General features: G+C 36.4%; 3 protein-coding genes and 1 long non-coding RNA gene across 6 annotated transcripts; 2 read left to right on the top strand and 2 right to left on the bottom strand.

Moving 5' to 3' along the window:
• Positions 1-4,099: 4,099 nt before the first annotated feature.
• Positions 4,100-5,344, top strand: LOC112327861 (uncharacterized). Its single transcript, XR_002982276.2, has 2 exons — positions 4,100-4,587; positions 4,709-5,344. It is a non-coding gene; the product is annotated as an uncharacterized LOC112327861 (long non-coding RNA).
• Positions 5,315-10,861, bottom strand: LOC18100765 (disease resistance protein RGA2). Of its 2 annotated transcripts, none has more exons than XM_024602788.2 (4): positions 6,643-10,861; positions 5,955-6,065; positions 5,778-5,867; positions 5,315-5,555 (listed from the first exon to the last, which is right to left on the bottom strand). In XM_024602788.2, the coding sequence occupies exons 1-2, from the start codon at positions 10,643-10,645 to the stop codon at positions 6,058-6,060; spliced, it is 4,011 nt and encodes a 1,336-aa protein (XP_024458556.1). In that variant the 5' UTR covers positions 10,646-10,861; the 3' UTR covers positions 5,315-5,555; positions 5,778-5,867; positions 5,955-6,057. The 2 variants fall into 2 exon arrangements, with proteins under 2 accessions (XP_024458556.1, XP_024458555.1); XM_024602787.2 differs by having other exon boundaries at positions 5,982-6,065.
• Positions 10,862-12,403: 1,542 nt separating this feature from the next.
• On the bottom strand, positions 12,404-15,740 carry LOC18100764 (replication protein A 32 kDa subunit A). Its single transcript, XM_024603342.2, has 10 exons — positions 15,419-15,740; positions 14,737-14,847; positions 14,520-14,617; positions 14,284-14,325; positions 14,076-14,153; positions 13,693-13,771; positions 13,497-13,580; positions 13,333-13,412; positions 12,749-12,817; positions 12,404-12,668 (listed from the first exon to the last, which is right to left on the bottom strand). Exons 1-10 carry the CDS (start codon positions 15,521-15,523, stop codon positions 12,593-12,595), a joined length of 822 nt encoding a protein of 273 aa, XP_024459110.1. The 5' UTR covers positions 15,524-15,740; the 3' UTR covers positions 12,404-12,592.
• A 4,949-nt stretch (positions 15,741-20,689) lies between these two features.
• On the top strand, positions 20,690-26,460 carry LOC18100763 (protein ACTIVITY OF BC1 COMPLEX KINASE 1, chloroplastic). Of its 2 annotated transcripts, none has more exons than XM_006382110.3 (14): positions 20,690-21,061; positions 21,142-21,348; positions 21,866-21,955; positions 22,040-22,186; positions 22,274-22,438; positions 22,661-22,801; positions 22,880-23,059; positions 23,339-23,534; positions 23,741-23,868; positions 24,084-24,155; positions 25,473-25,585; positions 25,680-25,827; positions 25,955-26,024; positions 26,103-26,460. In XM_006382110.3, exons 1-14 carry the CDS (start codon positions 20,774-20,776, stop codon positions 26,165-26,167), a joined length of 2,010 nt encoding a protein of 669 aa, XP_006382172.1. In that variant the 5' UTR covers positions 20,690-20,773; the 3' UTR covers positions 26,168-26,460. The 2 variants fall into 2 exon arrangements, with proteins under 2 accessions (XP_006382172.1, XP_052309977.1); XM_052454017.1 differs by having other exon boundaries at positions 20,915-21,045.
• Positions 26,461-27,163: the final 703 nt, after the last annotated feature.

The raw sequence follows: 27,163 nt of genomic DNA, 5'->3' as shown, positions 1-27,163 counted from the left end.
GATTAAATGACTGAGATTCGATTCTATTTAAAAATAAAAAAATCTTGTGATGGATGATTTATTATTATTTTTATATTGTTTATTTATTCAATGTAGGATATATTTTTTTTAAATACTCCTCTCATTCGTGGTTTGTCAAATGATCATATATGGGCTTTAGTATCTTTGAAAACTCTAACTATATTTGTTCATAATTTCTAAAACGTCCCATATGACACAAAAATAACCTATATTAAGGTTAAAAAAAAAACATATTTCTTCACAATGAAATCTAAGAGGGAAGAAAATTGATGAATAGTAGAGAAAATATGGCAAAGAAATTATAGATTCTTCATGTTTAGTAAGTACTGTACTAACTAAACAGTGTAAAAGTAATTCTAAGCTTTTCTGTTCATGTTTCTTTTTGGGTTGATGAGGCACTTTGTTTCATTTACTGCTTTCTTTTCACGGTTTGGCCTTAACTCTGCTTGACTCTGTACTGGCTCTGTGCAACTTTGTTAAATCGAAAAGTCCATGTGCAGGAATGTTCGTCCTGCTTAGGAGATGCATGTGAGAAAGAGACGAAGGACAATACAAGGAAAAGGAGGTAAGGTCAATTAAAGGGGCTAGCTGGCTAGCTGTACCTTATCTAATCAATGGAGAGATCTCACACCCCTTATCTTCTGTCGAAGTAACATGCAAATTAATGCTTGTGCGCATGGTTCATGCAAATGCTTTGAATATATGCCATGCGCCTGCCTTGAACTAAGATGTTTAAAATGTTTAAGAGTAATTTCTAATTTAACTCCTATGTTTTTTTAATAATTTTGTAAGTTAGTTCCTGCTGTTTTGAAAATCATAAGTTGGTTTCTTGACCGCAACTAGCTGTTATTTATTTTTTATAATTTCTAAACTGTCCTTTAAAAATGCAATTTTAATTTTTCAAATTTGAATACCAATGAAAGATATTTTAGAGAAAACAAAGTTATTTTTTCAAGAAAAACCACTACTTGAAAGAACCAGGCTAGTAATAAATATGAAAAATATAGGATTAATCACCATTGGATTTTTTCAACCAAAGGGATCGGCTAATCATTTCACTAAAAATACAGAGAGATCAAATAAAGATTTACTCAATATTTGAAGAATGATTGATTTATCCCATTGCCAGTTCATCATGCATCTCCCTCAAGAGTTGGACATATCAAGGAGGGTCTGATCCAGCATTAAATTAATGGTGGCCTTTTGTTGGGATGGTGGGAAGCGGATGGCAGCTGAGATAGGGACAGGTTACTCATTCGAGTCCATATCTAAGAAATTAACCACAAACTACATATCAAATTAACACCCCATTGTTTTGTTCTGAGTTTCAAACTGTAGGAAGTAAAATATATGTTGTATAATATCATTACGGCAATGTAATGTTAAAAATTTTAAGAATAAGAAGAAGAGTGAGAGGAAAAAATAATTTTATTACGTGTTATCTCTAGGATTTTTTAGTTTTGTTTTTTTACGCTATTTCTAATAATGCTAAATTACAAGTCTTTTTATAGATATAAAGTCTTATATAAGTAAGGAATTAAAATAATATAAAAAGATCCTTATTTCAATTAGAATTGTACTATGCCAACTCAACTGATCAACCATATTTAAATCAGTTGATCAATTCATTTAATCCAACGTCCAACGGATGAACAAATTCCTTTGTTTCTTTAAAAAAATCAAAATCTGGTTTGCTTTCAACACAAACCACCACACAATTATTTTGCAGTGTTGTGGCAACATCAAAGTTCAAAAAACAACACATTCATGAAGTTTCTAGTGGATACAGAAGATTACTTATCTTCTGAACAGGAATTTGTGGCGGTCAGTGGATTAAGGGATACAGAAGATTACTTATCTTCTGAACAGGAATTTGTGGCTGTCAGTAGATTAAGTCCATCCATTTGCTCAAACTTCATGAATCCAGCCTCATCCTGCCATGGGGAAGAATAGTGTTTGGGAGAAACAGATAACGTTCTTTTCCAAGGAAGTCTGCCAAATTTAACACAATCCATTACCGAGGGGACGAGAGAGTGAAAGTCGCTTAGAACTTGCTATACTAAATGATTTCTGGGGTAATATATAATCCTGCTTCTAATCAGGCCATAGTTTACAAAAAACAAGGCAACCAGTCAATCCTTTCTGCTACATGGAATAAAGGACGGGATTTCAATGTACTCCCCATATGCTTGAACGCATTGTTGCAGACACCATGTATTTCTCGGAGAAAGTGGAGGAAAAGAATGCTTGATACGCCAAGCAAGCACCCGAAGCAACAGGGACATTTAAGAATTCTTTTTCTGTCTCATGCTTTGAAAAATAATTGTACCTTAATTTTGTCCTTGTACATAATAATCTTTAGACAATCAAATGCATCGTAATCTTTAGCCATATCTTTTAGCTACCCTAATATATCATTAGGCTACCCTGAATGTTAATGAGTAAACTCTCTGTCTCCTCTAGAACACTTTGCTTCTGTATTTGTCAAAGATTTGTTGCACTATATATAGTTTTGAATTTCTATGCTCGTGTCCTTTTCGGTGAACTAAAATATGTCTCGAGGTTGCGGTGATGGGTTGATGGGTTGTTGGTAAGTGTGGTATTAATTATTTTTTAAATCATTGATTTTAGAAAAGTATTTAAAACAAAAAAAAATTAAATTTTAATAAAAATATATATATTAAAATTCACTGTCAAACACATGTTACATGTGTTTGGAAGCCAAATCAAGGGCCCTCCAATTTTTTCGATTGTTTGCAGGGACAACGGGTCAATGACTCTGTTCAGGCTAGGTTTGGCAAGCCCAAGCATGCTAGGCCTACCTTGCCTGCTCAATTTTTCTTTTCTTTTCTTATTTGTTTAGTTATGTTGGGTAAAATTATTTTAGAGTCTTTGAAAAATGAAGTTTCAAAAAAATTATTAATTTATTCTTTAAATATTCTTAATAAATTTACAGTTAATTATTATTTGTTTTACTCATATGATTTTATAAAAAAAACTTAATTAAGGAATTCTTTTTGTGTGGAATATGTTATTACAATAAATTATACCTTTTTATTTGATAATAAAAGAATAAAGAGAAATAAATAGTTTTTTCAACAAAGTAAATCCGTGAGATAGGTAAGGGAAAATTGATAAACACTAAATTTGGATTAAGTATATGAAATTAAATGAAAAAATATTTTTTTCCTATAATGGAATGTATTTTTTGGGGGGTAAAGTTGGAAGTAAGGAACTAAGGAATGAGAGAAATTTGGTCATTTAAGAAACCTTATACATGTATATTCAAATTTCTAGGTCATTATTATTTTGTTGAAAATTTAAAAAGTGTGTTTTTTTTTTATTGTTCAAGGCAGTGGCAGTGGCAGTGGCTCGCTATGAGTTCATTGACCTTAAACATGGGCAAAAACCACGTTGCTAATTAATAAGGTTATGTCCCCACACCTTCCTCTAAATTTCTTTGGTTAAATTAATACCCCAATCACGTGTTTTTATCTCATTGTTTGTTATTTAGCAAAAGAAAACTCAAGTCTGTGCATGATCTTAGCGAAACAACTAAATAAATAAATACGCTATATATATGGAGTCTCTCTACACTCATGATTTTTCTAAGATGATCATGCATGCTTCCTGTACTGAGGACCTACGCAAGCTAAACAAGACTATCTATGGAACTCTTTATAAAATGGGATCAGGTTTAAGAACAAAACCTGATATATATTACCGTCGATATATCCCTTTTTTGAGGGATCACTGTTGCTGTTTCAATGCGGCGTTGATGTTGCTAAGATGGGTTCCTTGGTCCTGACTGGAGACCGGTGGCTGGCTACTTCAGGCAGGTTTTGTTTAGGTGACCTGATTCCTTTAGTGACGGTACGTAGGGGAAAAAGATGGCGGAGGGCTAGTTTTTTTTTTTCTTTCTATTTTTTTTAAGCTCTCTTCATATTTTTTATTTTTACTGTTTATTTTTGTGTTTTAAAAATATTAAAAAAAAAAATAAAAATTTATTATCAAAAAGTGATAAGAGCTATTTTAATTGAGCCTATGAAATCCCAACAATTGGTTGTCCATCTTTTTTTTTAGAGAAGTCTTTGGACACATGATTGGCCTCAGGCTTGTTATTGTTGCTAAAACATCTTGGCCTGACCCATATTTTACCTTTGGGTGACCTGCTGGGTATCCATGCAACTCAAAACAAGTTTGGACCCAATGGCCCGCTTCTCCACACTATGAACAATAGGGGTGTCCTCCGTCAGAGCCAGGACAACACCTGTCTTGGTGAAATCTGTGTCCTCTGTTAAAATTTTCCAGCGACTTTTCTTTTGATTGGAGATCCTGCAACCCATATGAGTGGTCAAACCGTTTGGATCTTGCCGATCCTCCACTAAAATTTCTAGTGGGTGTACTACTGCTGTTTCGAACCACCATGGTGGCGCTACCACAAGAATCACTTGTTGTGTGCGTTGAGCTTAGGATACGTTGTCTTTCTTCTTGTAAGATGGAGGAATATGCTTGGCGAACTGAAATAAGGGGATTCATCAGGAGGATTTTTCCGCAAATAGCACTGTAAGAATCATGTAATCCCATCAGAAATTGCATCAATTTTTGTTGATCTTGTTGAGCTCCATGTATTATATCGTTATAGAAAACTAGTTCATCCTATACACCCTTCAATCTTGTGTAATAGGTAGAGACAGAGAGTTGCTCTTGTTGAAGACAAGCGATATCTCGCTGAATTTCAAAGATGCGAGTTGCATTGCTTTGAAAGAATCTCTCACAAAGGTCTTCCCAAACTTCATGAGCAGCAGAGTAATAGATCATACTGTCTGAAATTTCTGGACTAAGAGTATTGACGATCCAGGAGTGAACCATATCATTGCACCGAGACCAGGCTACATAGTCTTCATGATTATTTTTTTTCTGAATGGGCTTTGATTGAACCATTGACAAAACATAGTTTGTTCTTGGAGTTTAAGGTGAGAGTCATTGCCCTTTTCCAAGTAGAATAATTGTCTCCATTCAAGGGTTTTGAAATCAAAATCAAATCTGGATGATCTGAATGATGAGTGAAATAGGGATTTGAGAGGCTTGCCTCTGAAAAATCCATAGAAGTCTCTGTTTTTTTGGTGTCAGGGTCGGCAATTTTCTTGCCAGGAACAGAAGGTGTTGGTGGTATTTCGATATCGGCCATGGTTGCTGAAAAGGAGAGATGTTACACGAGAGATTAGGGTGTGATGATAAATTAGGATCTTAGTCCAGCTCTATACCATGAAACACTGAAGAAGAGATTGAGTTTGCTGGAATGAATATATTATTGATCTCATCATGTACTTATACTAGCAGGATTCCAGACATTCCTACAAGTTAGGAATCAATTACTACATTATAGGTTATCTCCCTACAAGTTAGGCATTACAATAGGAAAGTCAATATGTACAGATTATCTATTCCTAATATGGAGGTTGTGAAATTCCTAACACATCCCCGGAATCTGAAGCTCAGCTTATCTGCTTCAATGTTACTGGAACTGCACCCTGTGAATACATACCAACTCCAAAATCAACAAACAGATGATTAAAAATAACGAAAGAGATTACGGAATGCCGGCATATTTCTCAAAGTTGAGAATGGATGGCACACCAGTAGAAAGGTCAAGGACAAATGGACTGAGTATGTGAAAACAGACCAAATGCATTCGAAAGAGATGGAAAACACTTGGGGGCAATTGAAAAATCTTAAAAGTAAATAAAACTCACATGCTTGCTTGAAGGCTGTTGTAGACAGACGGTCAAGGGCCATTTCCTTGCACTGTCCCTCTATCCATCAACACTAAATTGCTCAGAGAACTGCGAAAAAAAATTAGAATATTAAACGCATGCATCATACTTTATCTGTCTTGTATGATATAAAGATGTTTTAGCAGTAGCACTTACTTAGCCAGCTTTAAGAACAATATATACCTGTGCCTTGGAATTCAGAAAGTGGGAATGCATCACCATCTGTAAAACGATAAGATAGTAATCTCATAGAAGCTTGCTAATGGCCTGGAAAACACCATAAATGCAAAGTATCAATCAGAAAATGGTATTACATGAAAACAATGTTATTCTCTTGGTAGCTCCAACACCATCATTGTGCCTTCAGTTTTTTTTGTTTTCGAGTTCTGTTCTTAAAAAAAAAATCAAATTTTTGAGGATAGATTAGGTGATTGGAGGAGACTTTCCTTTTTGTAGTTACTATCATTTAATTGAGAAATTTTGGGTAATTTGTCATTTTGTTGAGGGGGAGCTGAACCCCTTTCCCAGTTAATTGAAAAATGTTGCGAATATTCAAAGAAAAACAATAATAATTTTATCATATGAGATTTGTGGATAATAAATTAAATAAATACAGAGAGAGAGAGAGAGAGTATGGAGTAATAATAAAAGAAATTAAATTAAGGAAGGAAGGGAGAGGTTAAAAACCTTTGTATTTAAGAATAAAGATGAAAATGCTTGGCTAAATAATATCCGTACGGTGAAAATGCTCTAACCGTCAAATATGAAAAGATGAGATTTGTGGGTAACAAAATAAATAGAGAGAGAGAGAGAGAGTTAACGAAGGAAGGGAGAGGTTAAATACCTTTATGTAAGCTACCCTTTACATAGCGACCCTCCTTTTGAATGTAGCCGTCCTCGATAAAAATATATGGAATGTGTTTAATGATAGGCCACTCCTCCACGCTCTCCTTTCCCCATCCTCTTGTTCTTCCGCTCAGCTCTTCACTGCAGCCATTTAGTAGTAATTCTTGCAAAGAGGGAAGGAAGGGTATCCTCCCTTGAGATTCAGATTCAGATAGCGACTTCAATCCTCTGCAATGCCTGATAAGTAATTTCTGAAGAGAAGGCATCCCCTTATCAGGCAGTGGCAGAGACTTCAATCTTTCGCATCCATAGATAAATAGCTGTTGAAGAGAAGAGAGATTTTGCAGCCCTACTTTCGGAAGAGATTCCATATCATCAATGATATAAATTTCTAGATTCTTCAATTTGGAGAGAGGACGGATAGATGAAGAAGAAGAAGAAGAGACTGGTGATGTCATCTCCATTGTCTGCTGTAATGGCATTGAACTAGTCCTCCACAAATAAAGATCTTCATCGAGAGTTGGAAACAACGGCATTGAAGTCAGCTTTGGACAATCAACAATGCTCAAGGAAGAAAGACGTGGAAAACAGAGCATTATCAACCCTTCTTTTGCTGACTCATCACTATCATCATCCATCTCATCTCTACTCTTCTTCCTCCATCCCTTCAGTCTACCACAACTAAAGATACGAAGTTTCCTTAAAGATGGGAAAAACATCGACACTCCTTTTCCTCCAACCCTCTCACTATCTATGTACTCCAAACTATCCATATATGCGATTGACAATTCTTCAAGAGAAGGGATTCCATGTAAGGGAGGGAGATGCTCAAGTCTTCTACAATGTCGTAGATGAACCCTTACCAGATTTGAGAGATGTGAAAGCCAACTTGGAAACCTCGTGCCTCGATATTCTATCACTCTCAACTCTCCACTACAGTAAGATATTTCTAATTCTTGTAAAGAGGTAAGGTAGGGTATCCTTTGCGATCCAGATTGAGATAGATACTCTAATTTTTTGCAACTGATGATATTTAATTTCTGAAGAGAAGGCATCCCCTGATCAGGCAGTGGCAGAGACTTCAATCTTGAGCATCCCCTAATCGATAGTTGTTGAAGAGAAGAGAGATTTTGCAGCCCTACTTCTGGAAGAGATTCCATATCATCAATGAAATAAATATATAGTTTCTTCAATTTGGAGAGAGGACGGGAAGAAGAAGAAGAAGAGACTGGTGATGTCATCTCCATTGTCTGCTGTAATGGTATTGAACTAGCTCTCAACAAAAAGAGAATTGAGAGAGTTTGAAAAAACGGTATTGAAGTCAAGTTTGGACAATCAACAATGCTCAAGGAAGAAAGACATGGAAAACATAGCATTTCTTTTAATGACTCATCATTATCATCACTCTTCTCATCTCTACTCTTCTTCCACCATCCCTTCAGATTAGGACAATTATAGATGCTAAGTTTCTTTAAAGATGGGAAAAATCCTGAAACTCCTCTTCCTCCATCCCCCTCGCTATCCATGTACTCCAAATTATTCAAATGCATAATCAACATTTCTCTAAGAGAAGGGATTTTATCTAAGGGAGGGATATGCTTAAGTCTTGGACAGAATATTAGATGAATGCTTACAAGATTTGAGAGTTCTGAAAGCCAATGTGGAAACCTGATGCCTTTATAGCCTCTCACTTTCAACTCTTGAAGACTCAAGTTTGGCTCGAGGCTTTCCAACATTTTATCATACAATAAAATATCTGAAATAAGATCTTCCTGTATGTCCCACCATATGGTCAACGACTGAAGATATTTTTTCTCTATCAATTTTGCTCCTTTAAATTCTGATATACAAGAACTGCTCTTATATCCCTTTACTCTTATTTCTAGCCTCCCTCTCAATTCATTTAATTCACTCAACTCATCCAATCCACCAACCTTCTTGGATTTAGAACTCCTATTTTTAGCAGCCACAAAACATGACAACGTTTGTAGACTAGTTAATTTTTCAATCCCACGAGGCATATACTCTAAATTTTCACATAAATCTTCATCAAGAGTGCAACCAACATCAAGATGCCTCAGATTGATCAGCTTACTAATATCTCTTGGTAGTGCTTTAAGGTTATCACAACCATTGAGCTTGAGCACTTGCAAATTTACCAGACTAGTGACAGAATTAGGAAGCGCCTTCATCTCATTATTAGAAAGATCAAGATATTTCAGATGCTTGATATTTTCAATGAGAGGTGGCACTTCCTTCATTCCCAAATGACTCAAAACAAGCACACGTAAAAGCCTAAAGTCTCGACAAATAGACTTCCATGACCCCTCATCCCATTTGCCGCCTTGAAATAATATAAATGTTCTTAGACTTTTTGCACAAGGCAAAAGAATTGGAATTTGTTGGGACAAATCCAATTCCATGTCAAATGACACGTACCGAGTCAATTCACTAATCCTATTTCCTCCACGCTCCACTTTGATGCTCTGAAAACCAGCGACATGGGTTGCAAGATCATGCATAAAATCATGCATTTTGCAACTTTCTATGTTACCTAAACCATCCTTCTCCACTTCGTGAAAGAATGACCTCCACAGTAAATGCTCAAAGCAACTAAGACCAACAATATCAAGACACCTACCACCTGAATTTGAAGAGCTAACAAACCCTTGTGCAATCCAAAGTCGAATCAATAACTTCACATCAATCCTATGACCTTTTGGGAATAAGCTACAGTATGCAAAGCAATGCTTCATATATGATGGAAGAGGATCGTAGCTTAACTTAAGGGTATCTATGATGTTATCATCTTTGACCCTATTTGGAAGTTCTTGTTGGATAAAGGGCAACCACTGGGCTCTATCTTTCAAAGACATTAACCTCGCAATTGCCTTTATGACCAAAGGAACTCCACAACACCTCTCTACAATCTCTTTTCTAATTCTCTCATCTACATGACCCGACTCCTGGCCTTGAGGAAATGCCTTTCTTCTAAACAGTTCCCATGACTCATCTACAGACAGACCTTTTAAAACATGTGGTTCTATTGTGCTTGTGAATTTGGCAATTACATGAGAACGTGTAGTTACCACTATCCTACTTCCTACTGCATCAGATGGTAACAACTCCTTCAACCTATCCCAATTTTCACCATCATCCTTACCATCATCACCATCCCACACATCATCTAATACAAGAAGATACTTCTTTTTTCCTATTTTCTCTTCCAACTCTTTTTTCAGACTCTCTAACTGATCATCAAAATCTCTAGTACCTACAGCCCCTTTGATAATCTCTCTAACATCTAAGCTGCCTGAGACACTTACCCAGAGTCTCACACCAAAGTGCGCCTTAACTTGCTCATCATTGTAAACATGTTGAGCTAGTGTGGTCTTCCCCAACCCTCCCATTCCAACTACGGAGATGACAGAAACATTATGTTCATAGTTGGAATTCATCAGAAAACTTTTAACTGCCTCTTTGTCACTCTCTCTCCCAACTATTTTTTCAGGTTCAGATGAGGTAGTTTGCTCCCTGACAGTGGTCAAAGAAGCTCTCTCCTCACCACGAACATCAAAGTTGAATTTTTTACTGTCAATTTCAATGTCATCTAGTCTCTCTCGAAGTGCTTTAACTCTATGACCCATCCGTAAACCATACACAAATTGGTTTGATCTTGAGAAAAAAAGGCGTACCTCCGTCGATACTCTTTTCCCAGACATCAACTGTTTCCGCAGAACTTGCGTTGAGAAATCGTCCAGCAAATCCTCTGCATCATATACAGCTTCCCGCAGCTTCTTGAGCCAGACTTCGATTTGATGGTTCTGTTTTTGTGCCTGCTCCTCAGCGTCTTGAATCACAGCCTTAATCCTGGTAACTGTGTCTTTGAGCTTCCGCAATTGATCTTTGAGCCCCCACCATAGTGCAACCTCCTGAGCAGTTAGGGAACCTAATGTCTTTATTATTTCCTCCGCAATATTGAAGAGCACACCTTCAGCCATTTTTTCTTTGCAAGTTCAAAAAGGAGTGGATGGAGGAGGGAAACACAAAAAAAGAAAGGGAAAAAAATTAGAAGAAAAGGTGTGACTGGGTGGTGGTTGAGGTGTTTCTTGGTTTGAGCGGTGATGATCTGTTTGAATGCTAGAAGAATGTTTATGTTGCTGTGAAGAGCGTGCGGAAAACCACAGGTTTCCGGGCTTCATTTATAGAGATAATAAGACTCGAAAATCTCCGAAACACTCAAAGCTATTAGAGATTCTGCAAGTACTCTCATGATCTCGAAATCCTTTAACCAATCTGCACTCAACAAGCAGGTATTTCTTTTCTTTGCTTTTAAAAATCAATCTCTATTCCTTGCTTCATTTTAAATATCACACCAATAGACTTCGTATGACTTAGCCTTGCTAAAAAGGGAAAGACAAATCCAAGGGATGTTTCAAGTAGCAAAGCCAAATTATTTTTTGACATGAGATTTCAATTTTGTTTTACCTTTCAAAATGAGATTTACGATGCGAATGTCTTTAGTAATGGGTATATATGCCTTACGTAATGAAAAAACGATTACTTCCCAAGGAGATGCTGATGCTTTCATTTACGTAAAGATAAGACTAAAGCTATAAGAAGGCCTGCATGCACTCTCTCGATCTCCAAATCCCTCAACTGGTAGTACTGCTTCTATTGCTTTGCTCCTCACACTTTATTCAAAAAATGACATCAATCCAGGGTTATAGCTATATATACAGTACTCATGAAGGAAAGATGAGGGCCAAATTAACTTGTTAAATGGAGATTTTCAGTTATGTGGAAGCAATAATGGAAGATGCCTTCCCTTTTTCAAGGGCTTATGCGTACTTGGGATCCTACAGTATCGGTCACTGAAACCAATCAGAAGAAGCAAGTGCATTTAATGGAGGGTATGCCCCTAGCTAGTAGTAGTGAATGTAAAGACTTCTTCTTGGTGCTTTATTCATAGGTAAAGGAAATTCTAAACTATCCCAAAACACTCAAAGTATCAAAAACTCCAAATCAATCTCTTCATTGGTTACGAGTTCCTTTCTTTGCTTTAAAAAAACAATCATTACAGGAACCTTCATTTGTTCTTTTGGAGTTCAGGGCTACTCGTCATTTCGTGGACTGCTCAGAAATCATAAAGCTGTAGCTAGAAACAAGTTCAATAGCTACATATTAATGGCATATGAGCTTTAAAGGGTTGGTTAATGAAGTTTAATCATTTTCTAGGTTCAAATATTTGAATCAAGATGTTTCATGTAGGGAAGCCACAATCTTTCAAAACGTACATTGCTATTATATCCAGCCATAATTAATAACTTGTTAACATAAGATTTCAATTACGTTTAGGATAATATTAAGATGTTTAGTACGCTAATGCCTTTAGTTAATGGATAGGCCACCAAAGCTATAAATCATGGCTTCTCTTTTTCATGGGGGCTTCGCCATGCATAGGTTGCTTCATTATCTGTTCACTGAAACAAATCAAAAGAAGCAAAATGCCTAGTAGTAGTGAATATGGACCCCCCCCCCCCCCCCCCAACTATATGATCAAAAGAGATTTCGATGCGCTTTACTCAAGTAAAATAAATTCCAAACTGTCCCAAACACTCCAGGTATCGAAAACTCCAAATCAATCCTTTGATTCGACTGGCACTCAACTAGAACTTTCTTTGCTTTAAAAAATCAATCAGACCATAATCTTTGTTCTTTTAGAGTTCTAAGCAGCACGTTATTTAGGAATCTAAACAAAACATCAAAATGTTGTGAAATTCTATATATGATTTAGCGATAACACACATGTCCAGATCCCTGCACTTAAGATGTTAACATAGAAACAAATAAATATCTACAGGCTGTTCTGTTAATATTCAAAAGGAACAAAATAACTCGCAACAGCATTGTAGACTGGGTAGCATTCCAAAATACTGTGAACTTCATCAGGTTGCTTTGTAGTGAAACTCGTCAATTGTAGAGTATATTAAACCTTCATCTTCAAGTGATCTAATAGATTCCCTGGCCAAGACAAAAGAAAAGGTCGATAAAAGGAATTACTTGATAATGTAGGGTGAGAAGGGGAGATAGAGAGAGGTTACTTGATCTTCTCCATGGGAAGTTTCAGCTGTTGGCAAAGTTCATCCATGTGCATCCCTTTTTCCTGTCCACTGCAACCAAGAACAGTTCTCAACATTCGTAAAGGAACTAAATGTAAGTTCAGTATTAGCAGATTAAAATTTAATAGCAGTCAGAAGAATAGTGTTTGCAAAACATGGCTAACTATTCCAAGCAACGCTGCAAAACTTAATTGTCCATAGCAGTCAGGACAAACTGCAAGTGTTTTTGAAAAAAAGAAACCAAAAGAAAAAAATTAATGGACTGCTCAAAAAACTAAAAACAAGTTCAGTAGCAACAGATTAAAACAGAAAAAGAGCATCTCTCCATGACATGGGGCAGAGTGATGTTTTAAACAAATAGAACTCCAATGAAACAAGGAAGAATTCCAAATTAGCAGTCTACAGCTGGAGGGCAAAAGAGAATGAGAACCATATAGAACTTGATATATTAAACGCAATCAAAGGTACTACGGTTGCACTAAGAAAGGGAAAGGCAACCACAGACAACATGAGATTTCAAGGAGAAAGAAGCTGCATGGAGTAAAGAGTTTAAATGTTCAACTCACATGCTTGAAGACTGTTGCAGACGATCAAGGACCAATTGATCACAATCCTTTAGCCCATCAACATCAAATTGCTTGGACATCTGGGAAAAGGAAGCTAGAATGTTATGCCAAACACATTTGGAAAGCAGGACATTGAAAAACGTTTTTTTGAAGCAGTCCCATACCAGGTTTGATGTGAATGTCTGACCATTCCGCACAGGAGTGTTCATTGATGATTCTACCATATGAAGCTGAGTTGAAGCTCCACCCTGCAAATTCAGTTGAAAAAAATTCACACAACCAACCAACAGAAAACACAATATGCTCTCAAATCATTTCAGAAATTGATAGTGCATAATTCATCCGCTCCAAGATCAATACCTGCAATTTGGAATTCTGCAAATGGGAATGTATGCAATCTATAAAATGAAAAGTAATCTCATCAAAGTTTGTCACGGGCCTGCAATAATAAAAAGATCAATAAGATGGCAGTGAATTTATAAATAATGAAGCTTGCACACTGATTCAAGAAACCAATCATGTCCACTATAAAACACATCCAAGCCACGCTCAACAAGAAGGGTTCTTAAGAAAAATATGTCTTAATAAGTGGTTAAATGTGGCTAAAAAGCTCTCCTCGTCAACTCCAAGTTGCTTTGTCAACGCAAATTCCAAGTGCCATCATTAGTGGAAATTGAAAATTGAATGAAATGCACAGTTTCAGAGAGACAAGTACAATGATCACCAAAGGGTATGGTCAATACCTGACAGAGAAAGCAACCAACTGCTTGACATCTTGAAAAACTCTCAAGTGTCCAATAACTCGAACATACATTCCATCTCTATAGAAAAATGATTCGCATGGGAAAAAAAACAAATGTTAAAAGATCTCACATCAGAAAAAACATGACACCAGATTTTTCTCATGCTAGATGCTTGGTAAGAGACATGTATAAGAGACTGGAAACTTACTGTACTGCCTCCATTTCCAATTTGTCAAAATTCTCGGTCACCCTATTAGAAGTGTTGAGCATACGTCAAAACTACTCTTCACAACAAATGAAAAACTCCAATTTTGAATATAATCAACACTTTTGTTTGATTATTTGATTTTTGGTACACAACAAGGCATGGAAATTTAAAAGATTAAAGGCAAGCAATTTCTTTACATATGAACACAGAAATTTCACATGCAAACACATAATTACCATCTTCTACAACCAATACGGCCTGTTCCATCATCTATGACAAAACTAACATCAGTCGACTTTTCAGCTTTATTAAACACCATTCCAACAACCGTAACCTACACCAAAAAGGCGAAGAAATGGAAGAAAATGGTTAAAGAGAAACCAAATGGATAAAGAAATTTAAGGCTTAGACCCACAGAACCATATTTATATAACAAGAATTGAGAGTGATTACATTGGTAACATCCACACCGTTGATCACAAAACTTGACTTCTCATCACCAGATTGAGAAGCTTGGCTTATCTGCTTCACCGTAACTGGAACCACACCCAACGAATTGCGACTCTATTCCCAAACAAAGAAATTTTTACAAAAAAAAAAAGGAATGGAATTGTCAGGACAAAATTTTGACAATTATACAATATTATGAAAAGAAAAAAAAATCACAGTCTAACTTAGACATTTGGCAATAATTGATAGTTACTTACTTTCTCATCCCACCATTTTTGACAACAAACAAACAACCAACATAAAATCCATAACCCTGAGACTAACAAAAAAAAAACACAATTTTTTTCATTTCCAACACTCAAATTCAAATTATACTCAACAGAGTTTTTCAGTTACGTGCTTTAATTTTCCTACACTTTCTCAGCAACCAAACAGCAAGTAAAACTACAAAACCGCGAAGATCGACAAAAACACGGATCTTTTCACTCCACTTTCTCAATTGATTCACTTAATTTTCCCACACTTTCACGGGAAATATAATTATAAAAACCTAACACTGATAAATAAGTTGCTTTTTGTTTAATTTTCGTTGACGGAATGGAAAAATGGGAAACAATTATTAAAAGGAGCGAAATTAACAAAACAAAACAAAACACACAGAGAGAGAGAGTGAGAGAAGGCTTGCTTTAGCGGGAGAAGGTGTGGAATCGGTGAGCTGAGTGGATTGAGAAGGCATGAATCCGCCGCCGGAGAAGGCGGAGGTGGCGTCGAATTGGCTGCTTGAAAACATTTTTTCGTTCTTTTGAAACCCTAGAAATGGAAATTTTTTGGAAGAATGAGTCAATTTTTAGCGAATGCAAGACAGAGGGAGAGGAGGGTAACTTTTTAACTCATTAGATAACGGATTCCCGCCATTGTGGTTTTAGTTTTCCTTTTCCCGCGCGGGGGAAACGACACCAGCTGGTTTCGTTTGGGGGATGGGAGTTCATAGTTATCGGTCCGAGGATTAATCAAAGAAAGTGATTGGGGGGTTATCGAATCAACTATTTTTATTAAAATAGCTTTTTATTTTTTTAAAGACAAATTTTTAATGTTGAGGATTTGACATTTATAATTCAGTTTTGCATTTAATTTCATACTTTTGTTATGAAAAAATGATAGTAATTGAAAATATTTATTTTCTTGACCCGTGGTAGTTTTTTTTTTTTTTTTTTTAATGTTTAGACATTGTTTGTTTTTGTGTTTTAAAAATATTTTTTAAAAAAATTAAAAAAAATTTATTTTTTTCTTTGCTTCAAATTAATAATTTTTTTAGTGTTTTCAGATCAGTTTGATGTGCTGATTTCAAAAATAATTTTTAAAAAATAAAAAAAATATTATTTTGATGCATTTCCGAGTGAAAAGCAATCACAACCACACTCTCAAACATGCTTAAATCATTTGAATAAACAACATGTCCCCCTTCCCCTTATAAAGATATACATGTGGTCTTGTTTTTTAAAAATAAAACAAAAACATTTTAATCACAAAAGAAAATCTATTCATATCCATTTCAATATATATACACACACTAATTAGCATGGTTAACTTATTATCTTTTAAGTTAAAATGAAACGAGTTAATTAATTCTTCATGTCTTCAATTTTGGATTCAACCAAATAAGAATTTAGTAGAAGTTTTTTAAGTGAATAATATATGTTTGTCTTGATGGGTAATTTGATTACAATAGTTTGTATTAACTTTGATATAACTTAATCTATATTGCTAGTATTATAAAGTGTTAAGATTAAATGATAATAGTAGTGTACTACTTAAAATCAAATTTATAGTTGAAATATATATTGATAGAAGATGAAATATCTGATTTTTTTTTTGGATTGGCATAGTTGTTTGAACTTTAGCATCATGTTTGCAACGGTGGAAAATGTAGGTGATGACATAAGAAAATCCAAGGTCTTTAGATCAAGATTTATATAGTTGAATAATAGGCTAATCATTTAGTTATAGTAATCTCATCTATATTTTTAGCCAAGATATTCGGTAGCCTGATGTGGAAAGCTCAAGCGACTGATAACTGGTAAATCACGTAGCTAGTAATTGGTGCTTGGTAAATCAGAGTGACACGTAACTTGTACTTGTAAGAGGTCTCATTTAATGGAAGTGAGAGCTCTTAGATGTTTAGGTCAATAACTTCATAAAGAGAGAAAATATAATGGGGTATTTATAGCCTATGAGTTTTTTTTTATATGAAGATAAGGGGCTGGATAGTCATTTTACTCCTATAAATCAATGTAATATTTTAAGTTGTATTCCACTTAAAATAATACATATTGAATTAGTATAAAATATATAGGAACTTGCATGGGGTTTTGAAAGTTACCGAGAGACTTGCGTAGGGTCCTAAAAAAATTATCAAGAAAATGTTGAGCTCAAGCGAGTTGTCTAAGCCTATTAGGGATGAAAAATAGGTATGGGCGCATGCTTCAGCCCATGGGGATAATAGGGAGCTTGGTGCTGGGTGTACGCCTTCAAGTGCTGGGAATACCCAACGCTTGGAACGTTAGAACCAAACATTGTTTGAACCATTATTGGTGGGCTTGTTGAGCCCAATGTTATGGGCTTAACTTGGAGGTGAAGCCTGTGGGCAGGTGGATTCATGCACGTTGCCTGGCTTGTGTTTTTTTTTAATATTTGAGCCTTTGGATTTTTTTTTCGCGTTAAATTTAGATTTATTAGTAGCCCCTCAAATCTTTATGATATTAATACGCAAAAACTTGTAAAAATAACAAGTACCATGAGTTTGTTGAAATCTCTTCGTATGAGAAGAGGGGGAGAAACTCCGAGGTAATTTACTGGAGAGCCTATATGCAGGGGCGTGCATCGTGTTTGAAGGATTTTTATAGGGAGCCATGGATGAACTTATACTTAGAATTTTTTTCTATGAGGTAAAAGAATCCCATTAAAGAAAAGCTTGTACTTAGAAAAATTTTTAAGTAGATGAGGGAACCAAATAAGGGTGATCTTATACTTGAAAAAAAATTGAAAAGGCTAGGATAACTCATGAAGGGTGAGCCTATATTTATAAAATATTATAAGAGGCTAAAAAACGAGGAGGAGAAAGTCATACTTAGAAAACATTTTAAATGGCCAAGTGAGCATTAAGAATGTGAGCTTATACTTAAAAACAAATTTAATAGGTTAAAGGTAACCCCACGAGGGTCATTCCTTGCGATAGCGTGAGGTTTTGAAGCTCTATACTTATATGAGATCGTATTAGAGAAGGAGAGAGGCTCGTGGCCTCTTAGTCGATGGTGTGGGGCTTGAAAGCCCCTACCAAATAGAGATTACACTATAGTGGGAGGCATGTGGCCTCCTTGACAAGGGTGTGGCTGAAGAGTCCACAACTAGAAAAAGATCTCATTGAAGAGTGAAAGTGGTTGTATTAGAAGAGGGAGGTATGTAACCTTTCCAACGATGGCTTGGAGCACGACAGCCCTCCACTTACATGAGAGTGGGAGATCTGGGATCATTCATAGAGATAGTGTGAGGCCTAGGAGCCTCATTAGTGAATCTTTGTAGTCCAAAACTGCACCAAAGAGGTGCGATATTCGAGATCAATCTTAGAGATTGCAGAAGGCCCGAGAGCCCCACTAGAGAGTCGTGTTAATCCACGACTGCATTAGAGAGACAAGAGATCCGAGATCAATACCTGAAGATTTTGTGACGCTCAAGAGCCCCATTAAAAATCCATGTCGATCCAAGACTACACTGGAGAGGCGGGAGATCTAAGATCAATCCTTGGAGATTTTGTAAGGCCCGAGAGCCTCACTGGAAATTTATAAATAGAATGTCAGAGGTAATATTTTTATTTAAAAAATAAACTCATTTCCACGAAGGATAATGCATTTTGAGGTGATATGGGTGCCAAACATGAAGGAGATTTTTTAGAAGGAATATGTCTTGAAGGTGATAAGTGTTTGTCTTAATTTCCTTGTTAACTTTGAATAGATAGTCCCATTTTGATTAAGGGGAGTAGTAGATCACTAGGAAACACCAAACGCCCATGGGTTGGTCTTTTATGGTTTTTCCTCGAGCTTTTATTTCTACTAGGAAAATGATTTTTCTTGAAAAGTCATTCATGCTAATTGTTTTTATAGAAACAAAGAGACCCATGCCATAACACACTGACCTCTTTCACCTGAATATGATTTTTCATAACTTGTTTCACCTTGAAAAAGTTTTTTCTTAGTTTTTTTTATCTGTTGATCTCCTAATAGCTCAAAATAGTTTGGCGTGGAACAACATAATTAACTAATGTCAATGTCATGAATGTTTAAAAGAAGACGTCTAGAGTTCCTAATGGGCATGGGGTATCAGAATGGCATGGACTTCCGGAGGGACTTGACAAGCGTCCAGGAAATATCTCAACACCATTAAGCTACATCTCTGAAAAAAACAATAACTATAACAATAAGATAACTTCAGGCTTCAAGTTCAAGACTTCAAGGAGATGAGGTTCAAGGCCTAGTGGGTCATCAAATTACTCCAAACATTTTCCGTTGCCAAACTCTCTCCCGAAAGTGACACGTAGGACAACGAAAAAAGGTTCCTATATTAATCAAACCCATCCACCTGTACAAGAAGCCTCCACCTGGACCACTCAACAAATAACATCCATCCAAATTTCCTTGTAATCGATTAGTGCTGGTTTTTTTTTTTTTTTTTGATTTACGTGCAGTGTTCGGGTCAGCTTACGCGCACCACGACTATTCCCCACGGCTCACTGGACATCCTGCAAGCCCAGGAGCAGGTAAGGCACCGCGGGGGTGACAGACGTGCACATAGAAAGTCGAACCCGGGACGGGGGCGGAACAAGTCACACGATTGACCACAGCAGCTATGCCCTCAAGTGTTTAGTGCTGGGTTTTTAGTTGGATAAGATATTGTATCAATTCGGTAAAGCAATTGAACTCAAATTAATTAACCTAAGTCATTTTTCATGTCACCCTGGATGTACATATCCATGCCAGAATTCATTACGCTACACCATCACTGCCCCCTCTGAAAATTATGGAAAACTTCAAATCAGTCCATATACATTGCTTAATTTTCAATTTTATCCAAAAACATAAAAACATTTTATTAAGTAAAATCGTTTGCATTTCATAGATTTATTGATTGGCATGTCCATTAATAATTTATACGTAATGTACAATCTTTTCCATAAAAAAAAACTCGATGGTAATAAAAGACTTGATTTATGAAAAATGTTATTTTGGGATGAAATTAGGGATTGAAAAATATTAGGGACTAATTTCAGGTTTCTCAAACTCTCCCACCAGTGGATTTCTGAAAAGGAAAGGGCAAGCAAACAAACAAATCCACGTGGCAGAGCCCCGCCCCCAGCCGCATCTCTCACAAGCCTCCAACCGCTTGCGTTTCCCTCTAAAAATTAGCCCTTTCACATCTCCCAATTTCATATCATAAGATATATCTTTATCATTTGGGTCCTTAATAGAATAACATTCCGACACATCTCAATTGGATCCTCGTATCCATGTCTGTTAAATTTGCATGTTCCATGCAGCCAAAAAAAAGTATGGCTAAAATCAAATGTCAATATAGAAATTAATTAAATATACGTAATTAAAAAAAGAAGAATGCTTTTAGTTTTTTTATAAAATAAAAAGGCTATATATTTTATTTCTTGCATAATTAAAGTTGTAATTTGGAAACATTACAAGTATCCATATCAAAGGAGGAGCTCTTAATGACTCTCGTTTTAGAGATTGAGTGATTAATTTCGTGATATCATAGAAACGGTCCCGAATCGATAAAAAGTTATTTTTTGACATGAAACCATTACTTGAATAATATAATAAGGACTAACTTGAAGTTTCCCAAAATTTTATCCATCCATTTCCAGCTTATGTGGTTACCCCTTACCAAACCATCTCCATAGCATGACTTTAGCTAGCTCTCTTCTCTTCACTAAAATAACCGTTTTTTCCCTCTCCTTCTCTGAAACTCAACAGCAAATATGGACTTGATTTACTATCCAAATTACACAATAACCCCTTCCCTTTCCTCTCAAAATCCAAAACCTCGCTCTTGGATTATCCTCCAAAGAAGCAACTTCCGATCATCTCCAATTCGCGCTGCTGCTGCTTCTTCCAATGTCGAAACCACCAAAAACGGCTCCGCTTCAACAACAACCAGGAGAAACGTAACAGTAAAAACAACTGACAGGGGCAGCAGCAGCGCCATGGATCAACTCGACATCGAACGCGGCGTTTGCGTGCCGTTTCGCAAGTACTCTCCCGAAACAGTACGATTTCTTCTTCTTCTTCATCGTCAAATAATAAATAATAATTTATTTTTTTCTTATTTTGATTTAATTTTGGTTAGGTGAGGAGTAAAGTGCTGGAATCGAGAGGGGCAATATCGTCGTTGATGTTGAGAGGAGTGGAGATAGTGTGGAATTTGGGACTGTATTGGTCTAATCTGGCGTATGATTTTTTGGTTGGAAGAGATGAGGAGGTGGTTCCGTATCGTGCTCGGCAGCTTAGGAATTTGTTGTGTGATTTAGGACCTTCTTTCATCAAAGCTGGACAGGTTTGTTATCTGAATTTGCTAATTTTGTTTATCAATTATGTCCTCTATGAAGAGTTTAGATGCGATTTTTGATGAATTTAAGACTGAATTCGTGAATTTTCTAGAAATTGAAGCTAAAAATGTATTGGCGTAGCAAAAATTTGAGTAGTTTTTATAGACTTTGGTTTATGTTGAATCAAGGAATTGTAATGGTGGGGTCCATTTCCCCGACTAGTTTTATAACAGGCCAACCAATTTAATTAGTCTAGTCTACTTGGATTGAGTCTATGTAGTAATTTCTGCATTTGTAAGAATTTGGATTTTGAGGTGTTTGTTTATTCAAATCTAAATGCTTGTTTCTTGGCAAATTTTCGTTATGATATCAGCGTTTGTGGATCCCATGTGTGGCCCACATGATCCGAAAATACTGAAATGTGATTGGAAGATGTGTGGTGCGGTGGGAGTAGTGAAGTTTAGCCAAGTACATGTGTGTCAGTCTTGGTTTTGGGGTTGACTGGATAGTTTTTGTGCTTTCCAGGTTCTTGCTAGTAGACCTGATATCATTAGAGAGGATTATATGAATGAACTCTGCATCCTCCAAGATGATGTTCCTCCTTTCCCCAATCAGGTAACTGCAGACTTTGCTTAGATTTTAGTTTGATGTGGCATGTCTGGATCATGTTTTTTGCTTAACCAGTGAATGTTTTGATAGGTTGCTTTCAATATTATAGAAGAGGAGTTGGGGCAACCGCTTGAAGCTGTATTCAGTAAGATTTCACCACAAACAATAGCAGCTGCGAGCTTGGGTCAAGTTTACCGAGCTACCTTACGAGCTACTGGGGAGGATGTTGCAATTAAGGTTGTGTGTGGTGACTGTGGTCCATGTACTGGCATAATTCTCTTGTGTATTTATTGCAAACAATGATGTAAAGTCATTATTTTTCAGGTGCAAAGACCTCGAATAGAGCCTATAATCTTTCGGGATCTTTTTCTCTTTAGAACTCTTGCTTCATTCCTAAATGGAATCAGTTTACAGAAATTGGGATGCAATGCTGAGCTGATAGTAGATGAATTTGGTGAGAAGCTTTTGGAGGAGCTTGATTACACCTTGGTATCTTTCAAAACTGTCTTCTGGTCTGCATAACAATCTTGTTGTATGCTCTTAAAGATAGACAAGAATGTATCTTGGTCCATGACATCTCCCAGCCTTTCAGCTGTGTGATATCTATGTTCATGCCAACCACTTTGATGGATCTCCCCCCTCAAACAGTAATATTTCTTACAGTTTACGTTTTATATGTGTACTGATGTTTCTGTTTCTTGTCCTAATCAGGAAGCTCGGAATATTGAAGACTTCCTGGAAAACTTCAAAGATGATCCTACTGTTAAAATTCCTCGGGTTTACAGAAAACTTTCTGGTTCACGTGTTTTAGTTATGGAATGGATAGATGGCATTCGATGCACCAACCCACAGGTGGCTATCAAAATATGTGCCTCTTCTTTCTTCTGTTTTTTCATGATGAAAGAAATAATGTATTTTTCATATGCTCAGGCTATCAGGGATGCTGGTATTGATTTAAATGGATTTTTAACAGTTGGGGTGAGTGCTGCTTTGCGGCAATTATTAGAGTTTGGGTTATTTCATGGAGATCCGCATCCTGGAAATATCTTTGCCATGCGAGATGGACGCATTGCTTATGTGGACTTTGGGAATGTTGCTGTGCTTAGTCAGGTAGGATATTTGTCTCCTAGGTGTACAGTGAAACAACAGTATTCAAGTAAACAATGCCTCATTTATTTTTTGGTATGATATAAAAAAAAACTGATATATTTTTCTGTTCTTTGAAGGTAATAGTACAATTATATTGAATTGGCTGGGAAGGGAATGCTTGGCAAAGCATTTATATACAGACTAGTCTAGTTTACCAAGTGCAAAATTGTAGTTAATTTGATCTGCACAGAGTGTATATGTTTTGTTACCCTGCCTGCTAATCCGCGTACAATATTTCAGCAAAATAAGCAGATATTGATTGATGCTGTTGTTCATGCTGTGAACGAGGACTATGCTGAGATGGCAAATGACTTTACCAGGCTTGGGTTCCTAGCTAGTGACACTGATGTTGCTCCTATCATTCCAGCTTTGGAAGCTATTTGGCAGAATTCTGCTGGGAAAGGACTTGCTGATTTTAATTTCAGAACTGTTACAGGTAAATTGTATGCCCACAATCTATATTAATCATGTGTCTTTGAATCACACTTAATCATAGATCACCAGAGAGTTTGCTATAGAACTTTTGCCAATAGTATGAACATTTAAGTACATTGCTTAAACCAAAACTTTTTTGTTTGGTTTTCATTTGCATGCTTTACTTTGTAGTGCATCTGGATTAAGATAGTTCTGTAAACATTGCAGGGAAATTTAATCAATTGGTTTACAATTATCCCATTCGTATACCAGAGAGGTTTTCCCTTGTTATTCGTTCTTTATTGACTCAAGAGGGCATCTGTCTTACCTTGGAGCCAGATTTTAAATTTCTTGAGGTGAGCCAGGTTTTAAATTTCTTGATGCTTTATATGTTATAACTTTCTAGGTATAAACTAATAAATGGTTTGATCCAAAACATTTTATTGCTCAAACAGAAAACAATACACAGGCTGATAACTTGAAGCAGTTAATCCATAACCACCAGCTTGTTTTGTCAGATTTGTACAGAATAAAGAACCTGTTTGACCAAGTTTGTGTATAATGTAACTAGGTTGCCTATCCATATATTGCAAAACGCCTCCTTACAGATCCCAATCCAGCACTCCGTGAACGACTCATACAGGTTAGTTCCAATCCTTCTTGTTTAGAAATCTTTTTCCACACAATGTGCATCAATTGCTTATATCATGCTGTTAAATTGCAGATGGTAGGTCAATTTTTTATTTTTTACAATAACTGTAAGAATGTTTACCCACAAAAATAATTTTACTTCTTTGTGGAATATCCTGGTTGGATGTATAACCAATTGCCCATTATTGTTGCAATATGGAAGAGAGTATTCAACAAATCCAAGCAGGAGTGCTTGCACAACAGAACATGTCGCTCTCTTAGGGATGGGAATAATGTGGGTAGATTGTTAAATATGCCCATCACCTCATCCTAAATGAGGTGGTTAAATGGGGATGCTAAGATCTAAAAAGGGTGGTGGATCAGGTTTTGTTGCCTTTAAAAGCACCTACTGTCAGGTTTTTGTCAGGGAAGGGTTTAAGGGCCCCTAATTTTCCCCTGACCCTGATAAAAAGATAAAATGCAGTTCTAAACCACAGAAACACTTGGCTTCAAGCTCATGGACAAATGGCCTTGATATCTGAAAGTCCTTTCTTAGAGAGTGAATCCTCTCATCTCTGAACAACCAGGTGGATTTAACAGAGAAGAGTTCACATGCATTTGTCAAAACTAGCGAGCCACTTATGGTTATCAATTCTTGATGTTGATTTTGCTGTCAGCAACTTCAGGTTCACCTTAGTTGAGAGCTTAGAGTCATTATTGGATGCGGGGCGGACAATTTATGTCATGGGGTTGATTCATTGTCAAGTCTGAGGTTCAATGTTGTGTTTCACTTGATTGTGTCTTTCTATATCTGGGTCATTGTCCTTATCTGATGTCAAGCTCTTGTCAGGGAAGGACTCAAGGGCCCCCAATTTCCCTGACCAAAATAGGTAAAATATATACATTAGTTCTCAATCCTAGAACACTTGGTGTCACCTCATTGGCCAAATGGCCTTAATCTCTTAATGTCCTTTCTCCAAGAGAGGATCCCTTATCGCTAAACAACCAGGTAACTTTAACAGAGAAGCATACACATGTAGATGTCAAAACTAGGTCTAGCCAATTAAAATTCTGGATTCTCAATGCCAATTTTGCTGCCAGCAAGGACAGGGTCACCTTACTGGACAGCGTGGTCATTATGGGCTGTGGGGAAGATGTGGGTGAAACAATTTATGTCAGGGGTTTGATTCATTGTCAATTCCTAGGTTCACTAGTGTGTTGCAACTGATTGTGTCCTTGTATTATTGAATTTTGGCCATGTCCAAGTTGCATCAACCATATGGTTTCTCACAATGTAATCCCTCAAGAAGGATCTGCTTCCCTGTGTCAGGTTCTGTTCAAAGGTGGTGTTTTCCAGTGGAAACGGCTTGAAAACCTTATTGTTCTTGCAAAGGAAAACGTAGCCAAGATGAGCAGCAACCCTGCCTTGCAAGTAAAAGACATGTCTGTATCTTTTCATGACAACCTTGATTATTTTGATACAATCTGGTTATTGTTTCAATAACACATCCGCATGTCTGCAATTTTGTTTTCGCAGCCAAAATTCAAGAAGCTTGCAAATTGAAAAGAAGCTAGACTTGACAAATACCATTAAAGATGGAGCACGTCTCTTCTTTACCGATGAAGGAATTCGGAGGCAGCTGCTTTTGGCTATGACAGAAGACTCGAAACTTCACATTGAAGAGGTAAGCAAATTCGAGCCACTGATTGCTAAGCTTGCCATCATCCAAATATAGAAATGGCACCTTTTTCTTCTTCTTCTGGTATAGTCCATACCTTATCTGAATACTGAAATGAGTTCATCTTCTATAGCTTGTTGACGTATATAGACTGGTTGAAGACCAAATCGATATCCCCTCGGTGACTAGGGAAGTTGTGAGAGGTAAAGTTTCCTGGAATCTTAAATGTACCATTGCTTACTGAATTATATGAACAATGATCTTATGCTTCTGACTCGCAGACATTCCAACTGTTATCCGAGATCTCATACTTTCCTGGAGCGACTCAATCTTATCTGACCGATGATCAAAGCTTTGATGTAACATGGTTCATTCCTTACAATAGAATTATAATTTTATTTCGATCAAGACTACAATATACCGGGCCAGCAAGAAGGATTCTGCCGTTTTTCCTTTTTGTCAAGAGGCTCTTTTATCATGTTGTAAATGCAAAGTAACTTTGTTGACACTGAAAATATTTCTGTCTCTGTATAGAAAGAATTATCTTACTCGGTAGATAATTGGAGAGAGCTGTAGTGTCAGAGGAACTCAAACATTTTGTCAATTTTCTGAAGTAATGCATGCAGTTTGTTTTTGCCTCGTTTGATCTGCCAGGGAAGTGAATGAAGAACACAATGCTGTTTTCATATTGAATTTGGATTTATTTTAAAGGCTTTTGGATGTTCCATCAAACATATCAGTAACCAAAATCTATTAATGGTATTTTATTTCTTTAAGAAATACTCAAAAAAGAAAAGAGCTAAAAACACGAAGTGGGCGTTCTCGTTCTCTTCCCCTTGTTGTGTGGCATTTTTAAGGGCTTAATCTACTATCTATGGTAGCATTTGAAATATTATTCCCAACTTTTTGACTGATTCAAAAGTTTTGTAATTGCCAAAAGAATTATTACCTGAATATTCAATTTCAAGGCATGAGATGCCAAGTAAGCACACGAATTTCTAAATATTCGAATTTGTATAGGACCTATACATAAAGGATTTCACAAGGTGACTTCCATGTTTTGGATCGGAGCTCTTAAACCTTCATCTTCAAAAAACACTTTTCAAAGTTCGAGTTCCTTTTATTATGAGGAGAATGGTGTTAGAATGCAAGATAGATTCTTTTAGAACTAAATATAACATTTATTTTTTTATATTTTAGTTTTCTTATATAATAGATATTATTTAACATAGTTGTGATTACCAGCCTAGATATAGGCCTGGAAAAGTGCTTGGGTTACTTATAGCATGTTTGGGAACACCGTGTTCTCTTAAAAAAAACAAAATTTTATGTCAATTTTTTT

The sequence above is a fragment of the Populus trichocarpa genome, chromosome 6 (genome assembly GCF_000002775.5).
Source record: "Populus trichocarpa isolate Nisqually-1 chromosome 6, P.trichocarpa_v4.1, whole genome shotgun sequence".
Classification (NCBI taxonomy): domain Eukaryota; kingdom Viridiplantae; phylum Streptophyta; class Magnoliopsida; order Malpighiales; family Salicaceae; genus Populus; species Populus trichocarpa.
Note: the sequence above shows the minus strand (reverse complement) of the source record. Positions and strands in the feature narration are given on the sequence as shown.